This window comes from Dermacentor silvarum, chromosome 2, assembly GCF_013339745.2.
Source record: "Dermacentor silvarum isolate Dsil-2018 chromosome 2, BIME_Dsil_1.4, whole genome shotgun sequence".
Lineage (NCBI taxonomy): Eukaryota > Metazoa > Arthropoda > Arachnida > Ixodida > Ixodidae > Dermacentor > Dermacentor silvarum.
Window position 1 is genome coordinate 111,538,664 of NC_051155.1, and position 27,839 is coordinate 111,566,502.

General features: G+C 48.7%; 1 protein-coding gene across 1 annotated transcript; it reads left to right on the forward strand.

Annotated features, from left to right (window-relative positions):
* Positions 1-24,696: 24,696 nt before the first annotated feature.
* LOC119440298 (uncharacterized) lies at positions 24,697-26,270 on the forward strand. The gene is made up of 2 exons (XM_037705222.2): positions 24,697-25,779; positions 26,253-26,270. Exons 1-2 carry the CDS (start codon positions 24,736-24,738, stop codon positions 26,268-26,270), a joined length of 1,062 nt encoding a protein of 353 aa, XP_037561150.1. The 5' UTR covers positions 24,697-24,735.
* The last annotated feature ends 1,569 nt before the right edge of the window (positions 26,271-27,839 follow it).

Sequence of the window (27,839 nt, forward strand, 5' to 3'; positions counted from 1 at the left end):
GCAGCTTTAAGCAACGAAACAGTAGACCACGTGGCTGTCACTCACCCTACAGAGGACAAGTTTCTCGGTATGGTCAACAAGTCGTTGCCGTCAGAGAAGCGCCGAGCCTTGGTCCACGTCCTGGCCAAGCATGCCGCAGTCTTTGATTTTGCGCAGAGCGAGGAACAATTTAAGGTGCCAGAGTCACGTACTCGTCACGTGATTGACACGTGATCCGCTCATCATATCCGGCAGAAACCGTACCGTGTCTCACTTGCAGAGCGCAAAATCATTGCTCAACAGGTGGAAGAAATGCTCAAGAAGAAGGTCATTCAGGAGTCATGCAGCCCTTGGGCTGCACCTCTTATCCTTGTAATGAAGAAAGACGGTTCTTGGAGATTCTGTGTGGATTACCGACGTCTCAAGTCTATCACCAAAAAGGATGTATACCCGCTTCCCAGGATTGATGACGTAATTGACTTCTTGCATTCCGCCTCGTACTTCTCCTCCGTGGATCTAAGGTCCGGTTATTGGCAAATTCCCATGCCTTTGTAACCCCAGATGGTCTGTTTGAATTCAAAGTAATGCCGTTTGGCTTGTGTAACGCCCCAGCCACGCTTGAGCGCTTCATAGATACTATTCTGCGTGGACTGAAGTGGGAAATTTGTCTATGTTATCTCGATGACGTTGTAATTTTTGGCCGTACATTTGACGAGCACAATCGCCGTCTCGACATCGTTCTTACATCTCTTGAGAGAACTTCGCTCACCTTGCATTCTAAGAAGTGTCACTTCGGCAACCGTGAGACTCTGGTTCTTGGTCATCTTGTCGACAAGCACGACGTTCGGCCTGACCCTCAAAAGGTCACTGCAGTTAGCAGGCTCATACAACCACAGTCACTACGAGAGTTGCGAAGTTTCTTGGGCTTGTGCTCGTACTTCCGTCGCTTCGTGCCTAAATTTGCCGACCTGGCACCCTGACATGTCTAATCAACAAGGACGGGCCTTTTCAGTGGATAAGAAGAATGCGAGTCATCGTTTAAGCAGCTCAAGTTTGTACTGACTTCAGGGCCCTTACTTCGCCACTATGACCCATCTGCTGCAACCGAACTTCACACCGACGCCAGTGGTGTAGGCCTCGTGGCCGTCTTGGTTCAGCGGCATGACACCATAGAAGATGTGGTTGCCTATGCCAGTCGTTGTTTAAGTAAACCTGAGCGCAACTATACGGTGACGGAGCAAGAATGTCTCGCGGCCGTCTTCGCTGTCCACAAGTTTCGCGCGTATATCTATGGACGGCGATTCTCAATTGTCACCGACCATCACTCGTTATGTTGGCTCACCGGACTAGGCGACCCATCAGGCCGTCTTGCTCTTTGGGCCATACGATTACAAGAATATGACTTTGAAGTGTGTTACAAGAGCGGTCGTCATCACGCTGACGCTGATTGTTTATCAAGGCTTCCCCTTTCGACGACCGAGTGTGACGCAGACAATTTCGATGAATACATAGAAGTTGTTGACCCTCTATTTCCTGACCTTACCACCTTTCGCATGGAGCAGCGCAGCGACACCAGTCTCGCTCCTATATTTATTTCCGAAGCGAATGGTAAACGCCGTTACGTTGTAAAGGATGGCATTCTTTACAAGCAAAATTATTCTGGCAAGGGTGTCCGTTTGCTTCTAGTCGTGCCGACAAGCTTGCGACGTGATGTGCTTCAAGTAATGCACGATGACCCTACATCTGGACATATGAAATTTTCCAGGACGTTTCAGCGCACACAACAACGTTTCTTCTGGCCAAAGATGCTTCAAAGTGTAGCAGCGTACGTTGCGAGCTGTGAACTGTGTCAACGCTACAAGCGCCCAACCAGCGGCCCTCCCGGACTTTTGCATCCCATCACGCCCCCTGCTTCACCGTTTGAAGTAGTTGGTGTTGACCTGCTCGGCCCTCTGCCACGATAAACGACAGGCAACCGGTGGATTATAGTACGCGTCGATCACCTGACACGCTATGCAGAAAGTGCGGCGATTCGTGCAGCAACGGCCACTGAAGTTTCACACTTCATGCTCTCATTCGTCGTTTTACGCCATGGATCCCCTCGTGTTATTATCAGTGATCGTGGACGGCAATTTGTTGCCGATGTGGTTGAAGAGCATCTCCAGCTTTCTACGTCTCATTTTCGTCACGCCACGCCGCACCACCCACACACTAACGGTTTTACTGAACGGACCAACAGAACTCTCATCAACATGCTTGCGATGTGTATTGATTCCGCTCACAAAACTTGGGACACTGTGTTGAGTTTCATAAGTTTCGCCTACAATACCGCAAAACACGAGACCACCGGATACAGCCCATTTTATCTCCTATACGCCCGCCAACCGCGTACAGCTCTCGATTCTATCCTTCCGTTCTCCGAAACCGCCGAAACTTCTCTGGCCGAAACACTTTGCCGCGCAGAAGAGGCCTGGCGCATCGCCCGCCTTCGTACTTTTGCCTCCCAAGAACGCTCTAAAACCCGTTATGACGAGCGCCATCAGCACGTATCGTACGAGAAAGGCGATTTGGTGTGGCTATGGACGCCACTTCGGAAGCGCGGCCTATGCCAAAAGTTCTTGGCCCGTTACACCGGCCCCTTTGTCGTTATGGCACGTCTCAGTGATGTCACGTACGTGATTTGTCGACTCTTGTCTACTGGCCGCCGCTCAACCAAGACCAACGTCGTCCATGTCGCCCGTCTAAAACGTTTTCACCACCGGAACTCCAACTGACTCGCCCGGTGGGCATCGTCTGCAAAGGGGGGAATTGCTACGATACGGGAGGACGCTTGAAAGTGAAGGAAGATGACGGGAGTTCGGACTGTGGCATCATCGTTCCTTAGGCCTCTCGCATCCATCATTTCCATCAATAAACGCATCTCGCCGTAACAGTATATATATATATATATATATATATATATATATATATATTGTAACGACGTGGGATTGACGAGGACGCGGAGCAGCACCAACAAAGACACTTTATCAGTCGCAAAAAAAAACCAACAACGTCTTCTACGTCTCCACGCTTAACCAAAAAGCCCGCGCTGCTTCAACCTTGTCCCCACTGGCACATACCCGCGGCAGTATAGTTGTTCCATTGGCTCCCCCTATAGAAAAGAAATCATCGTCCCGATGACAGAGGCTTGGCAAACTGCGATAAACAAAAAGAACTGTGCAGTCTTGTCAGTCTTCATAGTACGGCTTCATACGAAGCACGTGAACGACTTCGGGTAAATGCCGTCGGCGCTTTGAACAGTGAGAGCCATCCGGAACGACTTCGTAGGTGACGTCACTGATGCGTCGAAGAACTATGTAGGGCCCGAAGTATCTGCGCAGGAGCTTTTCAGAGAGCCCACGCCGACGAATAGGTGTCCAGACCCACACTTTGTCGCCGATGTTGTATGTTACTGGTCTGTGCCGAAGATTGTAGCGTCTGGCGTCACATTCCTGTTGTTCGTGGATTCGCCAACGCGCAAGCTGCCTAGCTGCTTCTGCTCGCTGTGTGATCTCTTCAGCACCCGTCTCGTTGTCATCAAATTCATGAGGGAGCATTGCGTCTAATGTTGTCGTAACCTCACGGCCGTACACGAGGCTGAAGGGTGTCTGGTGAGTGGTCTCTTGACGAGCCGTATTGTACGCGAAGGTGACATAGGGTAAAACCTCGTCCCAGTTCTTGTGCTCTACATCGACGTACATGCTTATCATGTCAGCCAGTGTCCTGGTAAGTCGTTCTGTCAGCCCGTTTGTTTGAGGGTGATAGGCCGTGGTCTTCCGGTGGGCGGTACCACTTAAACGTAGAACGATGTCCAAGAACTTGGCCATGAACGCAGTACCTCTGTCCGTGATGACTACTGCCGGAGCGCCATGTCTTAAAACGATGGATTGAAGAAAAAATTACGCCGCTTCATCTGCTGTTCCCCGTCGCAGAGCACTTGTCTCGGCATATCTAGTGAGATAATCCGTGGCGACGATTATCCACCTGTTGCCGGTAGTAGACGTTGGGAAGGGGCCCAGAAAATCCATGCCTACTTGTGCAAATGGTGTGGCAGGTACTTGAACAGGGTGCAGAAGGCCGGCTGGCTTGACGGAAGGCGGTTTGCGGCGTTGGCAATCCAGACATGTCTGAACATAATGCTTAACGACTGCAGCAAGTCTCGGCCAGTAGTAATTCTGCCGAATCCGTGCCAATGTGCGAGTGTAGCCCAAGTGCCCAGCGGTCGGCTCGTTGTGGCAGGCGTGTAAGATTTCACGTCGAAGCGATGAGGGAACAACGAGTAAGTAGTTGCTGCCGCTAGGAGAGAAGTTCTTCTTGTAGAGTACGCTGCGGCGCAAGCAGTATGACGCCAGCCCTCTTGTAAATAGCCTCGGCACGCTGTTGGATCGTCCTTCCAGGTAATCAATCAGCGGCAGCAATTCAATGTCATCCCGTTGCTGGCGTGAAAGATCGGCAGTGTCCACGAGTCCCAGAAAGATTGTGTCGTCATCGTCTTGTGCTGCCGTCTCAACAGGAGACCGAGAAAGGCAGTCGGCGTCTGCGTGCCGTTTTCCTGACTTGTATGCGACAGTAAAGTCGAACTCTTGGAGTCGAAGACTCCAACGTGCGAGCCGGCCGGAAGGATCTTTCAAATTAATGAGCCAGCAGAGCGAATGGTGATCGCTAATAACGGTGAAAGACCGACCGTACAAATACGGACGAAATTTCAGAACTGCCCATACCATTGCGAGGCATTCTTTTTCAGTGGTGGAGTAGTTAGCCTCCGCTCGGGACAGTGTCCTGCTGGCGTAAGCAATCACCTTTTCGCTGTCGTCCTGCCATTGTACGAGCACCGCCCCTAGACCGACATTACTAGCGTCTGTGTGCAATATCGTCGGGGCGTCTTCATCGAAGTGTGCAAGCACGGGAGGCGCTTGCATACGTTGCCGGAGCTCGTGAAATGCCCGCTGCTGGTCTTCGCCCCAAGTGAAAGGTATATCTTCTCTGGTGAGCTGTGTTAACGGCCACGCGATGCGTGAGAAATTCGCAATAAATCGCCGGTAATATGCACATAGTCCCAGAAAACGTCGCACGGCCTTTTTGTCGGATGGGGTCGGGAAATTAGCGACGGCAGCAATTTTATCCGGATCAGGTCGGACTCCTTGGTTACTGACGACGTGACCGAGGAACTGGAGCTCTTGAAAACCAAAATGGCACTTTTCAGGCTTTAACGTGAGACCGGCAGATCGTATTGCTTCAAAAACAGTTTTCAGCCTTCGTAGGTGTTCGTCGAACGTTGCCGAAAAGACAATCACGTCATCCAGGTACACCAGGCATGTTTGCCATTTAAGTCCAGAGAGCACAGTGTCCATTAGACGCTGAAATGTTGCTGGCGCTGAACACAAACCGAAGGGGAGTACCTGAAATTCGTAAAGTCCGTCAGGCGTCACAAAGGCGGTTTTCTCACGGTCTCTCTCATCCACTTCGATCTGCCAATAACCGCTTTTCAAGTCCATTGAGGAAAAGTAGCACGCGTTTCGCAACCTGTCCAAGGAATCATCAATACGTGGCAGTGGATAAACGTCCTTCTTTGTGACCTGATTGAGCTTCCGATAGTCTACGCAGAAGCGCAGGCTACCGTCCTTCTTTTTCACTAAAACTACAGGTGACGCCCAAGGACTATTAGATGGTCGAATAACGCCATCTTCCAGCATCGTCTTCACTTGTCTTTGGATTGCCTCGCGTTCCTTTGGGGCCACGCGATAAGGGTTTTGTCGAATAGGTCGGGCATCGACATCAGTAATGATGCGATGTTTGGTAAGTGGCGTTTGACCAACTTTGGACGCAGATGAGAAACAGCCCTGGTACTGGTTGATGAGCTCAAGAAGGCGGTCTCGCTCAACGGCCGTTAACGTCGAACTAACGTCTACAATAGGCGCAGCTGTGGGGATCGTAGATGTCGTCTCCTGCGCTAAGTGGCAGTCTTCTGTCGGTATTACTTCTTCGAAATAAGCGACAGCAGTGCCTCTCACGATGTGTCGACGCTCCTTACTAAAATTCGTCAGCAAGAGTTCCGCGCTGCCGTCGATTACATTAATAAGTGCTCTGGCAATGGATACGCCGCAATTCAGTGCTAGCGCATTGATGTGTTCAGCGACTCCAGTCCCATTCTGCAAGCTGTCACAGTGCACGGGTACGAGAGAGCAACTCCGCGGCAAAAGTATCACGTCGTCTGCAGCTATACGTAAGCGACGTTGTGGATGCTCCTCATGCGTGACATTATCCGAGTTCGTTGCAAAGGTGACGCTTCTGTCGCGGATGTTAATCACGGCACCATACTCACGCAGGAAATCCATCCCCAATATAAGTTCCTTGCAACACTCAGAAAGAATGACGAGGGTGGCGACGAAGGTTGAACCGGCGATTAAGAGTCGGGCTGTACATTTCCCAACAGGTGTCATCAACTGACCTCCGGCGGTTCGTATGTTGGGTCCGTGCCATGGCGTCTTCACCTTCCTTAGTTTGTCGGCGAGCTGTGCGCTTATAATTGAAAAATGGGAGCCAGTGTCAACAAGAGCGGCTACTTGGTGGCCGTCAATGCGAATGATGAGGTCGGCGCTGACGACGTCAGTTACGTCTTTCGTAGTTGAGTCCGTCGTATTCGTCGTTGCATTCGCTGTCTTCGCCGTATTCGTCGTTGCATTCGTCGGAGTCTTTACATCGTCGTACGTCGATAATGGGGGATATGGCGAACTTCGAGTACTGGCAACCTCACCCCCGGAGGTCGCTGCGTCTAGTTTCCCCGTCGCGGGCTAGGAGACCTGCCCCTAGTGACGTCGGCAAAACTGCGACGAGTCGGTGAATTGTAGCGCGCAGGTGATGGCGAAGGAGAACGTGATCGGGGAGTCGTCGTATTTTGCGGCAGGTCGTTCACAGGAGCGTCGTAGGCAGCGTCGACCATCATACGGAGAATAGTAGTTGGCAGGAAAGCTTGGGTATTGGGTGGCGCGATAGTTGTTCCATTTGTGGCAAACACGATAGACGTGTCCAGCTTCACCACAATGGTAACACACTGGTCGGCGATCGACGGTGCGCCACAAATCGGTTTTCCGACGCTGATAGTTTGGTGGCAACTCTCCATGGAGCCAAGGATTGGCGTGCGTGTGTCGAAGATACGACATTGTTTGTGGTGGCGTGATCGGCGAGGTCGGTAGAGTCGACGGGGGTGACGATATCGACTCTGTTTGTAGCATAGGTGATGGTCTAGTTGCGGGTGTCAACGGCGTCGAAGTTGCGTTGACTGGACGGCGAACAGCCTCCGCATAAGTAAGGCGCCGCGGCGCGTTACCACAGTCTGGCGATGCAAAAGCTTGCCGGACTTCTTCCCGGACCACATCAGCTACCAAAGATACCGTTGGCGCCGGTTCCGCACCCGTAGTCACAAATCCGAGCTGCCGAAGCTCTTCTCGCACAACCTCTCGGATAATTTCACGCAGAGGCTTGTCGTTACTTGGAGCCAGAACGGAAGTGTTCGCCGCCGAGTTACTCATGTCATGCTGGCGGTATCGTTGCTGCAGGGCCCGTTCAATGGCTGTGGCCTCTTTTGTGAACTCCGCCACTGTAGTCGGTGGATTTCTCACAAGGCCGGCAAACAGTTGTTCTTTCACTCCCCGCAAGAGATACCGCAGCTTTCGCTCCTCTGGCATGTCAGGGTCTGCTCTACGGAAAAGACGGGCCATATCTTCCGAGAACATAGCAACGCTCTCATTGGGTTTTTGAATTCGGATTTCGAGGAGACGCTGCGCATTTTCCCTCCTGTCGATGCTCGTAAAAGTATCCAGCAGCTGTGTGCAGAAGTCGTCCCAGGTGGCAAAGCTTCTCTCCCGGTTGACGTACCACGTACGAGCATTGTCCTTCAGATAGAAATAGACGCTCGAAAGTTTGTCCGCCGAGCTGGTCACATGGTTGTACTTGGCGACGCGCTCGAACTGATCAAGCCAATCTTGGACGTCTTCAAAGGCATCACCATGAAAGCTCTCCGGAACCATAGGGTCTGCAGGGTTACTTGCGTTGGAGCCGCGGTGGCCATGGTAGTTGCAGGGGGCGAACGATTTCTTGAGGTTTCTTGCAGGGGACCGGACTCGGGCGCTAGGCCTAGTAGGCGGCGACTGAACCGGTGGAGCGGTGTTTCGATGCGCAACTGGCGATTCCGGGCTCGATCGTTGGCTCCGCGAAGGGGTGCCAAGCATGAAGGATGGAGAATACCCAGCACCTCCACCAGTGTAACGACGTGGGATCGACGAGGACGCGGAGCAGCACCAACAAAGACACTTTATCAGTCGCAAAGAAAAACCAACAACGTCTTCTTCGTCTCCACGCTTAACCTAAAAGCCCGCGCTGCTTCAACCTTGTCCCCACTGGCACATACCCGCGGCAGTATAGTTGTTCCAATATATATATATATATATATTATATATATATATATATATATATATATTGCAATGGGGATGTTTGCCTAGCTGCACTCGATCACGAGTTTCAACGGTAGACCGAAACAAGTAAAAGGGCGCTATGGCGAAGCGGGCGAGCAAGCGTCGCTTGTCTTCTTCCTTCACCAGCACCGTGGCCCACTGCCTTCAGTACAATCACTCCCCACCGAAAGAAGAGCCATCCTGGCGACCTAGGGGCAGGAGAAGACAGGGGGGTCGTGGCACTGCTTGAGGCGGGAGATGTGGACGATTTCCTGGCCGCGACGACGCTGGTGGGAAGACGCGTCCATCGGCTCGATGAGGTAGTTGACTGCGGATGTTTGTCGCAGTACTCGATAGGGACCGTGGTACTTGGAATGCAGCTTAGAGGAAAGGCCCGGTGGAGTAGACGGCACCCACAACCAGACCAGCGAGCCGGGAGCAAAGGATGTAGCCGTAGTGGACGCATCTTGGCTTTGCTTTTGGCGCCACTGGTTCTGGGATGTGAACGAGCGAGCGAGCTGGCGACATTCTTCGGCATATGCAGCCACTCGGGAAACAGTCTTCGACTCCGAAGCATCCGGCCGGTGGGGTAGAATTGTGTCCATTGTGCATGAAGGTTCGTGTCCGCAAAGAAGAAAGAAAGGTGAAAATCCAGTAGTGCTTTGAGTTGCAGTATTGTATGCGTATGTTACGAAAGGCAGAATCCGATCCCAATTCGAGTGGTCAGATGAAACATACATGGCCAACAGGTCGACAAGGTTGCGATTAAAACGCTCTGTCATGCCATTAGTTCCGGGATGGTATGCCGTGGTAGTGCGGTGAATGATGCGACACTCCTTTAGCAACGCTGTAATGACGTCAGAGAAGAAAACGCGACCGCGGTCGCTTAGTAATTCTCGATGTGCTCCATGCCGTAATATCATGTTCTGAAGGATAAAACTAGCAACGTCTTTTGCTGTGGCAGATGACAGGGCTGAAGCTTCTGCGTACCGCGTGAGGTGGTCGATAGCAACAATAACACAGCGGTTGCCGCTGGGAGTGCTGGGAAGTGGACCGTATAGGTCAACGCCGACGCGGTCGAACACTCGAGCGGGGCATGGTAAAGGCTGCAAGGGGCCGGCAGCATGTTTAGGTGGCGTCTTACGGCATTGGCACAGGGGGCAAGACCATACATACTGACGAACGAAACGGTACATACCGCGCCAATAGTACCGAACCTGAAGGCGAGAGTATGTCTTCAATACCCCAGCGTGGCCGCATTCTGGGTCATCGTGGGAAGTGGCGCAGATTTCGGAGTGGAGGTGTCGGGGAATAACAAGCAACCACTTGCGGCCGCTGTAGTTGTAGTTGCGGCGGTAAAGCAGGTTATTCTGAATAATAAAGTGCGTGGCTTGGTGACGGAGCGTGCTAGAGATCGCCGCTGGCGACCGGCTAGACAGGAAATCTCGAAGCGAGAAGATTCATGGGTCCTTGCGCTGCTCTGATGGCATGTCGGAAATGTTGAGGCAGACAGGACGAGCAGACAGGATCAGGTGACAGGGGTGACCGGGAAAGAGCATCTGCGTCGGAATGTTTTCGGCCTGAGCGATAAATAACACGGATGTCGTATTCTTGTAGGCGTAATGCCGAAAGAGCGAGCCGACCTGTTTGATCTTTGATTGAAGACAACCAGAATAGGGCATGATGGTCCGTCACGATGTGAAAAGGGCGCCCATACACGTAAGGTCTAAATTTTGCGATAGCCCGAATGATGGCCAGAGATTCCTTTTCAGTAACGGAGTAGTTCGCATCAGCTTTGGTAAGGGTGCGGCTGGCGTATGCTACGACGTACCCATCGAAGCCATTCTTGCTCTGTGCAAGAACAGTGCCTAGCCCGACACCACTAGCGTCCGTGTGAATTTCAGTTGAAGCAGAGGGATCGAAGTGGCGCAGTACTGGCGGTGAAGTGAAAAGGCGGCGCAGTTCTTGAAATGCGTCGTCACATGCCGGGGACCAAGTGCGGTAGCTCAGAACAGCCAGTAAGACGAGCGGTCAAGAGGGTGATTATGGAGGCAAACTTGCGGACGAAGCGTCGGAAATACGAGCATAAACCGATGAAGCTGCGAAGCTCTTTCAGGGTAGTTGGTTTGGGGAAGGCGGACTCGGCACTAAGTTTCGTAGGGTCCGGGAGGATACCGTCTTTTGAGACCACATGACCGAGGATAGTAAGCTTGCGAGCGCCAAAGTGGCATTTCTCTAAATTTAGCTGCAGTCCTGCAGCCGTGAGGCACGCAAGGACTTGCTCGAGGCGGCTGTGGTGTGACGCAAAGTCAGTAGAAAAAAAACTACAATGTCATCTAAGTAACAAAGGCACGTGTTCCACTTCAGGCCTCGGAGAATGGTGTCCATCATTTGTTCAAAAGTGGCAGGCGCGTTGCAGAGGCCGGAGGGCATGGCGGTGAATTCATATAGGGCATCAGGTGTTACAAAGGCTGTATTTTGGCAATCGGCCTCTGCCATCGGCACTTGCCAGTACCCGGAGCGCAGATCCAGCGAGGAAAAGAATTCCGCGCCCTGTAGGCTGTTCAAGGCATCGTCGATGCGCGGCAGAGAATAGACATCTTTGCGCGTTATGCGGTTAAGGCGGCGATAGTCGACGCAGAACCTTATGGAGCCGTCTTCCATTTAACGAGGGCAACCGGAGATGCCCAAGGACTGTTAGAGGGCTGGATGATGCCACGCTGCAGCATGTTGTCAACCTGCTGGTCGATGATCCGGCGTTCAGTGGCCGACAAACGATACGGACGCTGGCGCAAAGGGGTTTGTTGAGTGGTGTCGATATGGTGAACGACTGCTGACGCTCGACTCAAGGACGGTTGGCCAATGTCGAATGAGGCCCGAAAACGTGGAAGGAGCTTGATAATTTCCGCGTGCTGGACAGGTGTGAGTGCCGAGTCGACGGCATGAGCGAAGACGTCCACAGGGCCATCGGTCGCGCCAGGAGGAGTGACTGCTCAAAGCAGAAGTGATGCCGCATCGTCAAACATGGTAGCCGGGAGGACGCAATCGAAATATTCAGAGCTCCCCAGGCACTCGCCGCGGAGTATGGATGAAGGGCACGCGGAAGCATTGCACACGTAAAGGGCAGCAGAACCGCCGCAATAAGTGACGATAGCAAAAGGAAGCAGAAGGTTCCGACGGCTCGCACAAGAAGCTGACGGCGTAAACAAAGCAGATGAGTTCGCGAGAGTCACACGAAACAGGGACCAGAGCGGCTGAAAAAGGTGCGATGTTGATGTCCGAGGCAGCAACAACTTTAGTAGAATGGTGGTCGTCAGGGTCAAAGCACGCCATTGGCAACGTAAGTTCGGCACGAGCGCAGTCGACAACAGCTTGATTTACAGATAGGAAATTCCATCCAAGAATGACGTCGTGCGAGGAACGGGATAGGACGACAAATTCGACAACATACAAAACGCCTTGAATGAAGACCCGAGCTGTGCATGATGCTGAAGGCTGAATGCAATGCGAGGTTGCCGTACGCAGCGATAGATAGGTAAGTGCAGTGGTCACTTTGTCTAAATGGCGGCAAATTTTTTCACTAATAACAGAAGCGGCGGCTCCGGTGTGAATAAGTGCGTGTACGGTGACGCCATCTACGGACAGTTCAATTTCGTTCACAGGAGAAAAATGAGACCTTGAAATGTTCGACGTAAACGCAGTTCTTGCCTCGGGAACTGTGACTATTAGTTTTCCTCGCTGGCTGGACTGACTCGAAGAACCATGGGGGAAAGGGATCGACGACATGGGGAGGGCGACCAGCGTGAATCGAAGGGGCGGCGACTGGAAGAGAAGTCCGGAGGAAGAATAGACACATCATGACGCGGAAGTCGAGCAGACATGTAGCCGGAGGCGCTCCCACTCTTAGAGAAACGGTAGTTGCGACGGCGGCAGAATTGTGCTACGAGGCCCGGTAAACCAGAGGAATAGCATATTGGCCGGTTATCAGGTGTGCGCGACGGTTTGACGACAGGGGCTCCAGCGGTCCAGTATGGAACCGGAACTGGACGTGAAGCTGGTGGCGGTACTTGGAAAGCTCCGGTGGTACGGTAGGCGTCTGGAGCCGGAGGAACATAAGGCCGGGCGACAACGTTGGCGCACGTCAGTGGTCCAACAACGGGCTGCGGATGAGGGGCAGGTGGTAGCGCCTCAGCAACTTGCGTTTGAAGCACCTGACGAAGCGAAGGAGCCAAGGATGTCACCGGCTCAGAGGGCTAGTCGCCAGAGGCAGTTGCCGCGCGACTTCTTGGCGGATGTACTGCTTTATTTGCGGCATTAAAGCAGAAATGTCGGCAGCGTCGCGGCTGAAATCCAAGGGAGAGAGATCCGCGGTATCCTGTTGAGCAGCACAACGTGTTGAGGCGCGCTGCTTGCGCAGCTCGTCGTACTGCTGACAGAGCTTAATTACCTCTGCTACCGTCTGGTGACTCGGCAAAAAGCATCTCGAAGGCGTGGTCATCGATGCCTTTCATGATGTGCTTGATCTTGTCAGCTTCGTCCATGGATGAGTTGACGCGCCAGCAGAGCGAGAGCACGTCTTCAATGTAGCTGGTAAAGCTCTCGTCATTGCGTTGAGCGCGACCACGCAATCGCTGCTCAGCACGAAGGCGGCGAACGGCGGGACGGCCGAAGAACTGAGTCAAAGTGCTCGTGAAAGAGGACCAGGTGGTAAAACTGGATTCATGATTTCGGAACCGTAGGTTCGCCACGCCCGTCAACTAAAAGCCTACATTAGTGAGCTTATCGCGCTCGGCCCACTTATTATATGCGCTTACGCGGTCGAATTCGGTGAGCCAGTCCTCGACGTCGAGGTCGTCTGCTCCGCTAAATATAGCAGGATCGCGCTGCCAGATGACGCCAGGGCAGACAATGGTCGGAGCAGGTACATGGTCGGATAAATAAATGGTCGGAGCAGCAGCCTGGGACGGTCCGGGATCATTCATCGCAGGAGCTGGTGGTAGCGGCCGACTGCGGAGTTCCAGGATGGGGAAGAGAAACCCAGCGCTTCCACCACATACAATGGGGATATTTGCCTAGCAGCACTCGAGCTGGCGTTTCAAAGTTAGACCGAAACAAGTCAAAGGGAGCTATGGCGAAGCGGGCGAGCAAGCGTCGCTTGTCGTCTTCTTCCTTCACCAGCACCGTGGCCCACTGCCTTCAGTACAATATATATATATATATATATATATATATATAGACGCGGTTATATACAGACGATGGGTGAGCGTCAAGGAAAACAATGCGCCAGCACCGGTTTCGTTCTGCGCCCCGCACCCAAAAAGATCCGTCGTCCTCCTATTCTTCCCTTCGCCTCAACCAATGCGTTACATTCCCCGTTTCCCAGACGAAGCCCACCATGCTGGTTGCTTGAGGCCCGTAACATGCGCAAGTTGAGTAGCGCTACAGCGGCGTCCTGGTGACCTTACGCGGGCGACCACGTACGTTAAATCAGTAATGCGGTCAATGATGCTGAAGGGACTGGTATACTGAGCCAAGAACTTTTACCATAACCGGCGTCTGCGCTGAGTAGTCCAGAGCCACACCAAGTCACTTTCTCGAAAGAAACTGAGTCATGGCGGCGGTCATACCGCTCCTTAGAGGGATCTTGTGATGCCAGTGTACGCAGGCGAGCAATTTGTCGGGCTTCCTCAGCCCGGCACAAAGTTTCGGCAACTGAATCCTCTGTACGGAGGGTAAAGGGGAAAACGGTATCGAGACAGCTGCGCGGTGCCCGAGCGTAGAGCAGGTAGAAAGGTGTGAAGTATGTAGTTTCGTGCTTTGGATGTATGGTAGGCATAGGTAATAAATGGTAAGATGTCATCCCAGTTCTTGTGATTGGATGATACAACCATATATCCAGCATGTTGGTGAGGGTGCGGTTGTACGTTCAACAGCGCTATTCGCCTGGGGATGATAGGGTGATGAGCGGCGGAACTGCGAAGTGCGGAGTCGAAGCACTTCTTCCACGGCGTCGGCGACGAATTGGCTCCCTGTCGCTGATGATTACGCGAGGCGGACCGTGGCGAAGAATTACGTAGCGTAAGAAGAAGACAGCGACGCAAGTAGCGGTGAAGGAAGATATCGCGGCGGTTTCCCCGTATCTAGTAAGGTGATCAACACAAACGATGACGAAACCAGCATTTCCTCTATTGTTTCAATGCCAGTGCAATCGCCCGCTCCGCAATGGCAGCTGCTGGTCCGCCTTAGTACAGTGAATTGCGGTGATGTGACGCTACCCAGAGGGTATGACTAAAGCCCCTTAATATAGAAAGTAGTGACACTCCCCTCCACTCCAGCGTTTTTCTCCTCGATATCCTCTTAGCGTGCCGTGCGCAGCGCACGGCACGCTAAGAAGGCCGCCTTGCGGGCGACGGTCCTATGCGTTGGCTGGCGCCCGCGAGTGCGTCTAAGTTAACGTTTTTTTTTTCTTTACGTTCTACTATTAAACAAAAACTCGAGAAAGTTATGGGACATGATTGACCCTACCATCAGCCCCTTTAATCATCTTCTCCTTTGCGCAATAAAAGCGTCAAGTACGAACGCTTGCGCCATGAATAACTGCGCAGTATTATAGCCCACATAGGTTTGGCATTTTAATACCGGTCGTATTAATAGCGCACAGCTTTAATGGTAGAATATTTGCGTTATATACTTGTACATTGCTCAATACTTTTCAGCTGAGTGACGTGCTAAATGCAGATTTTATATAGTGCATGATTATTCCAGAAATGCTGTTGTTTATGAAGCTGCTCCCGAGTGGTTTTAGAGGCAGGTTAGTTTCTTGCTGCCTCGCAGTTATTTCCACGCAGCTGCTTCATCACTTGCTGAATAAAAAACACAGCTGCTTGAAAGACAATAGCATTTTTTTCATGATCTCGAGGGAGCGACAATTTTACCGACTATTTGGAGAAGTGGCCTGGCCAAGGGGTTTGACTTGGAATCTCTGGATGATTACTCGCACCAACGGATAATTAGATTAAGTTATGGAAATATTACGTTCTCTAGATGAAGTATTTAGGCTAGTCCCTCGATGGCACTTTATGAGGCCTTCAGATACCCGTGTCAAAACAATATTTAGCGCTGTAAAACTTTGCCATAAAGGACGTAGTCATTTTGTGATTGACAGCTGGAAGGAAATAATTCGTACCATTTTCTTAATCACCGAGGTCATGTACCTGGAAATAGTTTTTTAAATGTATCTCAGTGTATATATAACTCTAACAGAAAAGGTAGCCTCAGAATACTCGCGGAATGCACTCTCCTTAGGCGTGTAAATATACCATAATAAATTCAGCGATTTTGTAAGAGCGTTTACTATCACAAACTATCTGCAAACTACTTTCGCTACAGTCCAACAATAACACCAAGGTAAATTGTTGCACGAAATAGCTTTTGCTTTGCAGATACTTATTTAGGCGAGCGCTTTGGACAAGAGCAGCAAAATCAGAAACAGAAAGTCGTGGCCGCTGAAAACTCCACATAAATGTGTGGCTTGTTCTTGATGTCAGCGAAGTTAGGTACTGATAGTTGGCTAGAGTTGGAGCTGTGTGGCGGTTCGTGAGGTGTTCAGTGATTGCCGGTGCGGGAACGGCTAATAACATACTATGACCTAAATTATTAAAAATGTGAACGTGCCTTCTTTTCAAGCACTGGATCAAAGCACAGTGTCTACGTGAATAAGCGTCCTCCAACTTGCAGAGCGCACTTGTGTTCTCTTATCTCTAAAACACGACATAAACTTACAGTAAAGGTCTAAGAAAGCAATCAATGTCGTGGAAGGAAAAAAAGTGGTACTAGTAATGAAGCGACATTCCCATAAAAAGGCGCCATTTTCTTGAAGTTGTTGCTGGCGACATGTTATGAAGACACTCCAAGGCATTGCATTGCTTCAAATCCCCTCAGCGCCTGAAGTAAAAAGCAGAAAACACCGTGTGCAGCAGCAACGACCCCACAGCACACAACAATTTTGACAATTTCCAGGTCTGCCGGTCGCCGCTAATGCGGCATATCTATTGGAGAGCTATCATGTCCATTTTCCGGGCTACCGCTCTAGGAAGTGATTTCGCGGCACTAAAAAATTCTTCATGAGAACGATCTGGAGCCCTCTCGTTTTTCTTTTCTCCCGTTTTGCTCCCGCGAACGCAACATAGCGCTTCGCGTACTTCCATTTTGCCTTCATCCTATGCTTTTATTTCTCTTCACAGCGTTACGCTGCATCGACATATTACTCCCAGTTGTCGCTCAAAAAGATAGCTCTCTTCTTATACATATGTTGAAATTATTCTTCCTGTTATTATTAATATTATTATTATTATTAATCAGTGCGCAGATTTGTGTGATTGATGATGTGCACCAAATTACCGTCATCTCCTCGTCGCCGCCTTCTGCAAGAAAAGAACGAAGACGCAGAACCGTGCGAGATTATTGTTGTTCTTCTTGTTGTCATGAATGTTCGTCGTGATAACGCTGTCGCAGAGTCTATGAAAAAATTTCGAGGTTAATTATTGTCACCATCATCAAACACTGTCATCGACGTAAACAGTTCACCTTGTAAATATTTCTTTTGTGTCCATGTGATGTCTACATAGGCTTGTATTCGCTTGCTAGGACTGCAGTCTTTGATCATTTCGGCAACTTTTTAACAGCGGAGCTTCTTAAGCAGGCCGTAATTTGTAGCGCGTTAACGGAAAAAAATGGGATGTGGGCCGATCCTGCGGTAGTGCAGAAAGCGTCCAAGCCCCCGGAGCCTAGCTAAGTACAGCTAAGCATGGTTGGGACAACTTAAGCTGAGTCAGCCATCAATAGCCAATCGTTATATAGCCAATCAATAGCTCATCAATAATCAATCAATAATGAATCAACTTCTTAAATGGCTGGGGATGACTTGGTAGTGCTTAGCCAAGCCCAAAGGCCAGGACTAGCTACGTGCCCATCAGCTCCGCTTTCTCTTTATCATTGCGCCTCTAATGCAAGCTAGGCTATCTTTCTTCTTTTTTTAACAGTGGTTGTCAATTACAGCAGACATTTTATTGCACCGAGGTCACCTCTAAACTGCAGACATGACGCAAAATTATCAGTAAAATATCACGCGTCAAGTGCCTGAGTGGCATATGAATGCGTTTATTACTAACTTTATAAGTCATTGCGAATTCCATCAATATTAATAGCTCAGCATAAATCAAAACAATTGGTGATTACCGGAGACTGTTCGTTCCATGCATGACAAGCCCACTTGCCATTTGCAGCCGACAGTGAGTGCATCTTTCATTGGAAGGGCAAACAGATCGCGTAGATGACAATGGTAGGAAGGCAGAACCTACACGCATTTTCCATTTCATTTTCTCACAAACACTGGCACCAACCACGTTCGCTCTTCAGGAATTGGATTCTTCTGCTTAGCATGGACATCGTAGAATACATCACATGTTACGGAAGCCGTGCCATGAGATGTAGAAATAGAATGAATGATCGCACTTGGGTCAAATTTTAGCGCAAAGTGAATAGATAAAGGTGCTAAATGAATTTTTATCTCATGAGACGCTACTACATTGCAGTCTGCTTGTACATTAAAAAACTATTAGCTCCAAAATTTTGTACATTATCTTGCAGCTTACAATTGTACAGGGTGTGAAATACGCTGCTGACGAAGAAGTGGCGATCTATGAGACCTACATACCGTAGCAGGCTGGTTACCAGCAACGCCAGTTTGTTGTCTGCGGCATAAGCCACGAACAGATCACGTCCTCTGAACATTATCACACATGTGCTTCGTACTTACACCAATGAACGCCCAGATGTCGCCTACTCTTGACCCTTCGACAGGTATTGCCAGCAGGTTCAAGTATGCGAAGCTTTTAAAATCAAGGTTGTCGAATAACACGTATGTTATGCTGAACACAAACACTCCATACGCGATGAAAAAAATATTAGGAGAATATAAAAAAACCAAAGCCCGAGCCTGTGGAGTGAAGTACTCATACGAAAGAAAGTAACAGAAAGTAACGGGAAACACTGGTAGCTGCAAAAAATGCAAACTAACCTATAAACCAAAGCAGTGACGTTGAATTCCAGCACTGCTGGAGCTCGTTGTTTGGCTGCCATCGGCCGGTGAGTATTCGTTTGGCACCGTACCAGACGGGGAAGAATGCTTTGAGGTCGGAAACAAATAAAGGAATCTTTATCGGTGAGGAACGACGGAACAAATAGAATTTTCCTTCCCTTGGCATGCTTGTTTGCGGTTTCTTATTTCATGAATAGGAAGAAAGCGTGACGTTCTTTTTTTTCTTCCTTTTCTGTGGTGGCGATAACATCCTTCGCTCAAAGAAACCACGCCGCAGAAAATGTAGTCAAAATGGAAATGTCAGGCAATGGGAAATGGTTGTGCCAATGATCGCGGTGGTTATTCACTTCGGTGGCCATTGTTATAGGGGCGAGTGCGCATCGCTGCAGAAGGAAAAAAAAGTGTAGCATCCGGAGGCGGCTATCAAAGTAAGTTTTGATACGCAGTTTTTCTGAGGGGCTATCAAACGCAGAAACATCGTCGCAGCAAATTGGTAACTGTGCTTGATCGTTAGGGGAAGGCATTGGTAAACAAAATGTTTTCGCTGAGGAAATATATACAGCTTTTTTCTAACCCGGGAATACCCATTGCCGTGGGCGGCACGCAGGCTATCTAAGGGCGAAACTTGCAAAGGAGAAAATGCATCGTGTGGAGCGAAAGAAAAGGTCGCTGTTATTTTGATTACAACTGAAATTTCGCGTTTTACTGGCTCCCACAGTGCTAAAATTTCCCATTCAAGCGATCGGCTACATATCTTTTTTTAAGCGCTCTTCTACATTTAAGGTGGGTGTCTTACATTTAGATCAAGCATCGATCTTTCTTGCGGTTTAAGACCTCGTTCGCTTCAATGCAGAAGAGTAAAGGAATCATCTATTTTCGAATTGAGCATGGAGCATTGGGATATATGCGCAAAAAGCAACTAGGAGAGAAGGTCGCTATATTTTTCCCTTCATCTCCAAACGCGCTCAAGCAGCATTGAGGATAATCATGATTTTGGAATCAATCACCAGGATCTGTTTATATGCTGGCCCGTTCACGTCATATTATATATGTAACTACGACGGAATGCAATGCGGGCGTGATTAAACCCAGCTAATGATAATTTTGCCATTTTTTGTAGAAATTTATTTTAAAGAATTCCAAGAGATTTGTTACAAGAGATGTTGTCAATCCACCGCCAGGGTCATTAAAAGCTGTCATCATCGCTACTCATGGTGATCTAATATAATTAACATGTGGTAGGTCAACTTCTGCAACGCTCAAGCATGGCCGAGCACTGTAACTCGGGAATTAAGTAACATAACAAAAATAAGCTAAATTTGAATACGTGGCTGAATGGTGCTAGACGCATAACGAGAAAGGGTGACTACCTAGAATGTCACAGCTGTGCTGAGAAAAATGTCACTTTGTAACATTTGTAACATTCGCTTTGTAAACTAACCACTAGATCCTACTGCTTTCACAGATACAGCTTCGCATACCACAGAAAGCTAGCGCTGAAAGTGAGGAAAATAAAATAAATAAGAAATATTTTTATCCGTGGGTCCGTTGCACCTTGATCAGCAGGACAGCGATGCTCACAATACACAGCTACCCTGGAGGCAAATGTGTACTAGCGCAGTGAATGCGGCTAGACTGAAATCATATTTGTTCCAGAAAAATTTTTGCTAGCCCCAATTTCCAAGAGAAATGTAAAAAAAAACGTCTTGTTGTCCTGTGGTCGAATGTTTGGTTCCCAATTGCAATGATCTAGCAGTGGCCATATGTCACACCGTGATAAATTTGAAGAAAAATTAAAAGGTGTGCCGTATAAGTTGAGCGAGAACTTGCGCGAAAGCAGCGCACCGCATAACGTCCTCGTGTGTAGACGTAATTAGTGAGCAGGTGCCTATATATGCTATTGTCGCGGATGTTAGTTAATACACTATTGAAAATATACCGCACTTCTGTTCCACAGGCATGTTGATGTTTCCAGATGTCCTCGCGAACAAGAAAGGAAAAAAGGACCCGCTGTGGTGGCGAAGTCTCTATGACCAATTGCGCTACAAAGACCGAGACTGCGGGATCGACTCCCGGCCGCGGCGGCCGCATTTCGATGGGAGTGAAATGCAAGAACGACCGTGTGCCATGCATTGAGTGCACGTTAATTTTAAATAATTTAAATATTAAGGAAGAAAAGAGGTTATCTTGAATAAGCTTGTTGTTAGCAGACTACAAGTTATGCGTAGTGTCTGCACACCCTCAATCAAGCACAATAGATTTGTTCCTTTTGCGTAATTTGTGCACTGAATGGGGAAACCGTTCTCGTGGAAAAGTAGAGGCTTCAGCAAGAATCTGCGTGGCTATGGCGCTGAATATGGAAAGGGTTAAGGAGAATATCCTGCCATCAGAAAGCAGTGAACGCAGACGTGAGCCATGGTTACAATCTGAAAAATACCTGCGGTAGAGCGCTCCCTAGAGGGTCCGTAACAACGTCCAGCGTATGACCAAAGTTTGCTATATGGCCCTTTAAGAGATAGACAGAAATCAGGAACAGAAAATGTGGGATGGTGAACCACACGAGTGCCTGATTTGATACTCTATATTTATACGCTTGGAGAAGTTAACTTTCATGTTGACTTTGATTAAAATTCTACCTCACTCTCGTTATAGCCAGAATCACACCTACATCACTATGAAAGTACCCCGTAAATAATATTATATGGCCGTATTCACACTATGAAACAATTATACGCAAATCGCACATTCAGTTTGGCTCTCCCAATATATTTAAAAAATTAGGTTTCGCTCAATGGATATGATGCACAAGAATAATACCAAGACTGTAGAATGCGCGCACGCTATCTGTTCTCCTACACTACTATGCGGGGAAGTTTGCATTGGTTTACTCCTTCCTGTGGGCACTTTCACAGAATTATTACAGTTCTTAGGTTATTACTCGTACAGCAAGAAATGTCTGCTATATTGAAAAATATGGAAGCATAATCTAATCGCAAGAAATTAAGGTAATAAATATTCTGGTGATGGCATCGCGAGCTGTTATCCGTGAACTAAAATAAATTGTAGACATGTATTTAATGCACGAGAAAATAGTACGGTGAACTGGGAAAATAAATACTCAGTGGTGCGAATCCCTCGATACATCGTCCTTTATGCCAAGCGTAGAGATCCTCGCTCGACAAACATTATTATCCCCCCCAAAAAACGCTCTTCCAAAACGTTTTCCTGTGTGCAAATTTTTCATTCATATAGATACGGCAGGAACTCAAAAATGATAACGCTCTTTTGAAAATAATGTTCCATACTTTTCCGGGCCATGTATCCAGGTTCTTTCTTCATGTACCTAGCTTTTTTCGAATATGGCATCTGCAGAGGACATCATTTTTTCCAAGTTGTTGGGTCCTTGGAATAGATAAGGGCATTTCTTCAAGGGATAATCATTTACAAGTTTGCTACAACAGAACATAGTGGTCAAGGCTGTCGAAATGTATCAAGAAGTTGACGTTGTCAAACGTATGGCGTTTTAGGATTTGAATTCTATTTGAACAGTGTCAAGTAAAAAATTCTCCAATGGTAAGTTTTTTAGACCACTGGGTCAATCAAGTAATTATAATAGATCCTTCACGAACACATCCCGCGCCCCCATTTTTTTTTTGCACAAAAATGGCTTTACGGTTTTCTCATTTTTGCGAAATCGAAATATTCGAGCTTTACATGCAGTATGAAACATTTTTAAGAATGAAACAACTGTACATGCCACTCATACGTGCTGTCCAGCAGCGTGTTATGTATATTATTGTGTAGTTGCCTGCGCAAGTATGGGAATATTCATAGTTCTCCGACGGAATGATTGTTTTTTTAGTGTTTGCCGCCCTTATGGACACTGGTTTCTGATGTTAAAGGGGCCCTGAACCACTCCTCGGGCTTGGCGAATAAGCCCATTGAGCGGATGGCATACGCTGCTGTAAACATCTCAGCCAAATTTTATACTCGTGCGTCACGCGTGGAGCTCACAAGCGGAGGCTTGTGAGCCCACGTCAAGGTGACTTCACAAGAGAAATCACCTTTTCTAAAAATCTCTCGTTTCAACAGAAGCCATCTTCCTCACTCTCTTCTTTGTGCTTTATTTCGTCATAAAACACATTCCCTTAGACGGCTGCTATTGGTTGCCGCAGTCAGCGACGCAGCGTAGATAGCGCGGCCGCCGCAGGGTGCCGCCACGAGTCCACTGGCTAAGCGCACTGCGGCTGTGTGAGGACAACCGCGTTTGGCTTGCTTTTAACGCGTCGTCGGCACCAAAATCGGAAGTTGTGGATTATATTTGAACTGCGCGCCACGGTGACATTTGGAAGGCGGAACTCTGTGGGCACGCCCCATTCTGCCGTAGCCTTTGCAGTGCAAGGTATTGAAGAAGGAAAGGGAGCACAACGGATGCCATGTTTGATTACCAATAACTCCGCTTCCGCTGAACGCATTGAAGTACTTTTTGCGGCAAAGCAGTTCTGAAATAGCATATTTCCACTTCAAATGCATTTATTCATTTCAATAAAAAATTGTTCAAGGCCCCTTACTTGCGTTGCCGACGAGAGCAGCCCTCAAATGGATTGCCTAGTCGAGAAAGCACAGTAATTCCCTATTGCAAAAACCAGCGTCTTCCAGTGCCTTCCAGTGTGAAACCAGCGCGTTTTTTGACACTGGGTGGCACTGGGGACGCTGGCGCACGCTGGAAGTCACTGGGAGTCACTGCGACACTGGTGAGATCGTTGGAGAAGTGCTGGGTCACACTGGACGAGACGCTGGTTTCACTGCTATGACGCTGGGGCGCACTGGTGTGCGCTGTACACGCGCTGGAGATCACTGGCTCGTACTGGAGACTGCGCTGGTTTCGTTTGTGCCGCACTGCCGGAGTATAGGCGCTGTTGAATATTAAATGCTTGATACAATTTTATGGGCATCTCCTGTCCAAAAAACAGAGTCCTGTCCTAAATATAGCGCTATAAGTTGGGATCATAAATGTCTATTTCGTGTCGGCGGTGCTGCAGCTTGGAATAAAGGTGCGTGATGCTAGCCCATGCATATGCTACACTTGAGATCACTTTCGCTTTGTACATTTCCCTTTTGACTGTGCGGATAGCTGTATTCGTGAATGAAATTACGCAAACGCAGATAACGCCTCGTTTTCTAGTAGTTTGTACGCATCGATGACTGCGAGTTGTCGCAGTGTTGTACAGTCGACACGAAACCGAGCAGCCGTTCAGCCGCGTTCGAATGGACCTCAGAAAGCCTGCCGCTGATTGATATTATCGCACCGACAACGAAGCTGCGATGATTCGTGCGCTTCCACTTTCCCTGCTGTACCAAAAATAATAGTTAAAAGGTTCTGAATCTCAAATACAAACATGTTCGCATCCGCCCGGTACCCACACCGAGATCGTTCGCTTCAACCGAAGGTTAAGCCTACCGTACGTGCCCGCCGAGTTTGTCTACACTCTATCGGTCCGTCTGGGCTGAGGAATCAACAAGTCTAACGAGGATAAATCACTCTGTAGTTCACCTTTCCCATCGGTGTTTTCAAACAGACCATTCATTCGTGTGTACAGTGTCAGATTAACAAACCATGAGCGCCGATATGACGTTATAAACATACTTATATGTGCTGTCGCCGAAGGCTGTCAGCCGCATTAACCGACCGTTTCTCTTACGGAGATATGTGCCTAAACATACGTGTCGATTGAAAAGCATTGTCGAGCTATGGAAATGTTGCATTACCTTTGCGCGAAGAATAAGAAACGGCTGTCAAAATTGGCAGTAACGGCCCGTACAACATTCCGGGTCGGCGGTTCATTTATGGCTTTTTTCGTTGTTAATATACCAATCGCAAAAGCAAATCAGTGTTGCATCACTTCCAGGCATACTATGCAATACGGACAACAACTTTTTCGTTCTGATAAAGGCGTAAGTTTTAGTTGAAGGCGATATCGCATCTACCATGTCTGTGCGAGACGTCCGCGCAAAGCTACAAATGTGTCTGCGTGTTGACATGGCAAAATATGAAGAGGAAATCATGGGTCGGTGTGGCGTAGTGTAGCGTGGCGTAGTGTGGCGTAGGTCGGTGTGGCGTAGTGGGGAGAAAGAAGAAGACGGCGTTCCGAACGGTCGCGTTTTTTCATGTTCTCCGCTCCAAAGGATTTATCGGCCCCTGGCCGAGGTGCTGCTCAGGCGTCAGCCAGCAGCAATGACTACCGTATTGTGCTACCTCGTCTTCCTACCGGTAAGCTGGTTGTGGACTCCGTTTTCCTGCATGCTGACTTAGCTGGTCGACCGTACAGAGCCCAAGACTTCAGAGACGCCCTTCGGAATGTTATTGACCTAAAGGAAATAAGTTCCATTGGCCAATTTCAGATGTCGCACGTGTGGATGGTGACGTGCAAGTCACCAATGGCAAAATCAAATCTAGTCACGTGCGGGGATTTATCGGTGAAAGGAAGACGCTGCATCGTCATGGACCCTGAGCCCACGGAAGTAAAAATGAAGCTTTTATGGCTACCTGAGCGTTTGGAAGACGCCTACATTCGAGATTCACTCCAGGCTTACGGGAAAGTGAAATCTATATCAGCAGAAAGCTGGAGAGTATCGGAGATGGAAGAAATGCGTACTCTAAATCGTGATGTGGTGTTGTCTCTTGCTGACGGAGTAGGTGTGGGTGACGTTCCACATCTACTACCTGTCTGTGGAGTGCAGAGCCTTGTACTGATTCCAGGCAGACCCCCGCTTTGTCTCCGCTGTAACAAGGTTGGCCACATTCGTCGCAACTGCAGAACTCCACGTTGTGAAGACTGCCGGCGCTTTGGCCACACAGCTGAAGAATGTGTGGTAACATACGCCGACAAGTTACGACATAGGACACGACCTCCTGACGAATGCGTGCAAGAACACATAATGGACGCCACAGAGGTTCTCGACGCGACCGGAGATGTTCCTTGTGCCGCGGAGACCAGTTGTGCCGGCAAGTCTCGTCTAGATGTAAAAGACAATGTCATCGCACAACCGCCCAAGGACAAGGAAGGTAGCAAAGCGACAGATGATCAGTCCAAGCAACAGTGCAATGAGGCGCCCGTAATCAAACAGCCAGTTCCTGCCCAGCAAGCTAAAGAGGCAGCCGAAAATGAATCATCTGCTTCACCCAAGCTTCTCGACACGTGCCCTGTGCTGGTAGAGGACAGGCGAAGTAACGCGGATACATCAATTCCGAAGCGCCGAGCGACAAACACATCGGAAACAAGCACGGACAGCGACACGACCAGTACCACAAGAAAAGCACGTCGCCGCAAGACATCGAAACACTCAGGAAAGTGCCGACGATCACGGTCCAGGAGGCCTGGTGGGGGTTCGGAGGGAGCCTCACCGTTGCCCTCAAGGACCGACCACATAGATAATTAGGTCCGTATAGTGGTTAGTCACCATGGCGCTGACACAGCAACTTCTCTTCGCAACTTTGAATGTACGGGGCCTTAGGTCTTTGCAGAAACAGGCACAGCTTCGCCGGCTTTTATCTAGGCATCGCCTCGACTTCGTCGCCGTGCAGGAGACGAAGATTGAGAGTGATGACGAAACAGAAAGGGCCTTGCGACCTTTTCTATCTGAATATAATGTCTGCGTTTCACACGCCCTTGGTTTCTCCGCAGGCTGCTTCCTGTTTCTGAAAAAGAGCCTACTTTGTTCAGCATTTAGTTACCATGTGGACGCTGAAGGCCGATACATATACTGCGATTTTGTGTTGCAGGGTGTGCCATGGCGAATAGTTAACCTCTACGCATTTAATGACGCTGCCAAACGAATTCTTTTATTTGATACTGTGTCTAATCTACTGGACTGTGAACGCTGCATTGTGTTAATGGGAGATTTCAATTGTGTATGTGATCCGAGTGATCGAAGTGGGATTAACATTCAGCGAGACAGGAGTGGTGAAGTTTTGTCTAACGTGATAGAGAATGCAGGGCTCATAGATATAGGAGCGTCGGGACAGGGTTCTTGCTCTTATACACGAATTCAAGGTCACTCTTACGCCCGCCTTGATCGAATTTATGTCTCTTCATCACTCCTCTCCCGAAGGACTGTCTTGTAGTACTATCCCAGTTTCGTTCTCTGATCATTGTATGGTTATCGCAAAAATTGGTGAGAAATCTGTAACCAATTTCCGACCACAGTGGGCACTCTGGAAACTTAACTCTGAGCTCCTAAATGATCAGGAATTTATCAATCGTGTGCGTATGGCCCTAACAACTTGTTTTTCTACAGACTTGCCATTATTTGCTGCTTGGGAACTCTTTAAGCAAGAGGTTCGCACAGTGGCTATAGAAATTGGGTCGGTGAAATCGTTTTATAGAAAGAATGAAGAAAAAATGCTCCTCAAGAGCCTAAGTAGCATTTACGAGATGGAATGCGAAATGCCAGGCACTTACATAGAAGATATGGAAAATATTAAATGTGAGTTACAAAAGTATGACGCACTACGTTACCGAGGTGCGCGAGTTCGATCTCGAAACAGCCGTGCTTTGCACTCTGAACAGCCAACACGTCAAGCTTTACTTGATGAGCGACGTCACGGTACTTCAAAAGTAATTTCGGAAATCTACTCCAAAGGTAGTCTTGTAACAAATACGAATGACATAATTTCACAATTTGAAAGTTACTACAATGCTTTGTTCAGTGCACCTCCCGAAGATCATGATGCAAAAGTCTTAGAGAGTTTTGTGTCTCTAGTAAAACCTTTACAGAATGAGGAGTGTGCATTCATCAGTGGTACTGTTACCATTCAAGAAATTGAGCAAGCTATTGATCAGCTGCCTTTATCGAAAACCCCCGGCCCTGATGGACTTTCAAGCGAATTTTACAAAGCGTTCAAAGGGATTATCAGTTCCATATTATTGGATATATTTATTACAAGTTTAGAGGTGGACGCCCTTCCACAATCTTTTTGCAAAAACCACACAGTTTTAATCCCAAAAAGCTCAGATAAGGAAAAACTGCGTTCTGTTGAAAGCTACAGACCAATCACGCTGTCAAACGTTGATTATAAAATCTTTGCAAAAGTTTTATCTAATAGATTACAATTTGCGATGTCGATTCTTATTGGTTCCCATCAGACGTGCGGAATTAGAGGCCGATCAATTCAGACCAACATACATATCGCCCGTACACTTCTTGAGTACTGTTACGGTTCCACTGAGCAGCTTGCAATGCTCCAAGTAGACCTTGCTAAAGCTTTTGAT

Excerpts from the sequence above, each read along its gene's own strand:
- LOC119440298 (XM_037705222.2), top strand. The coding sequence starts at position 24,736 with ATGTTCTCCGCTCCAAAGGATTTATCGGCCCCTGGCCGAGGTGCTGCT.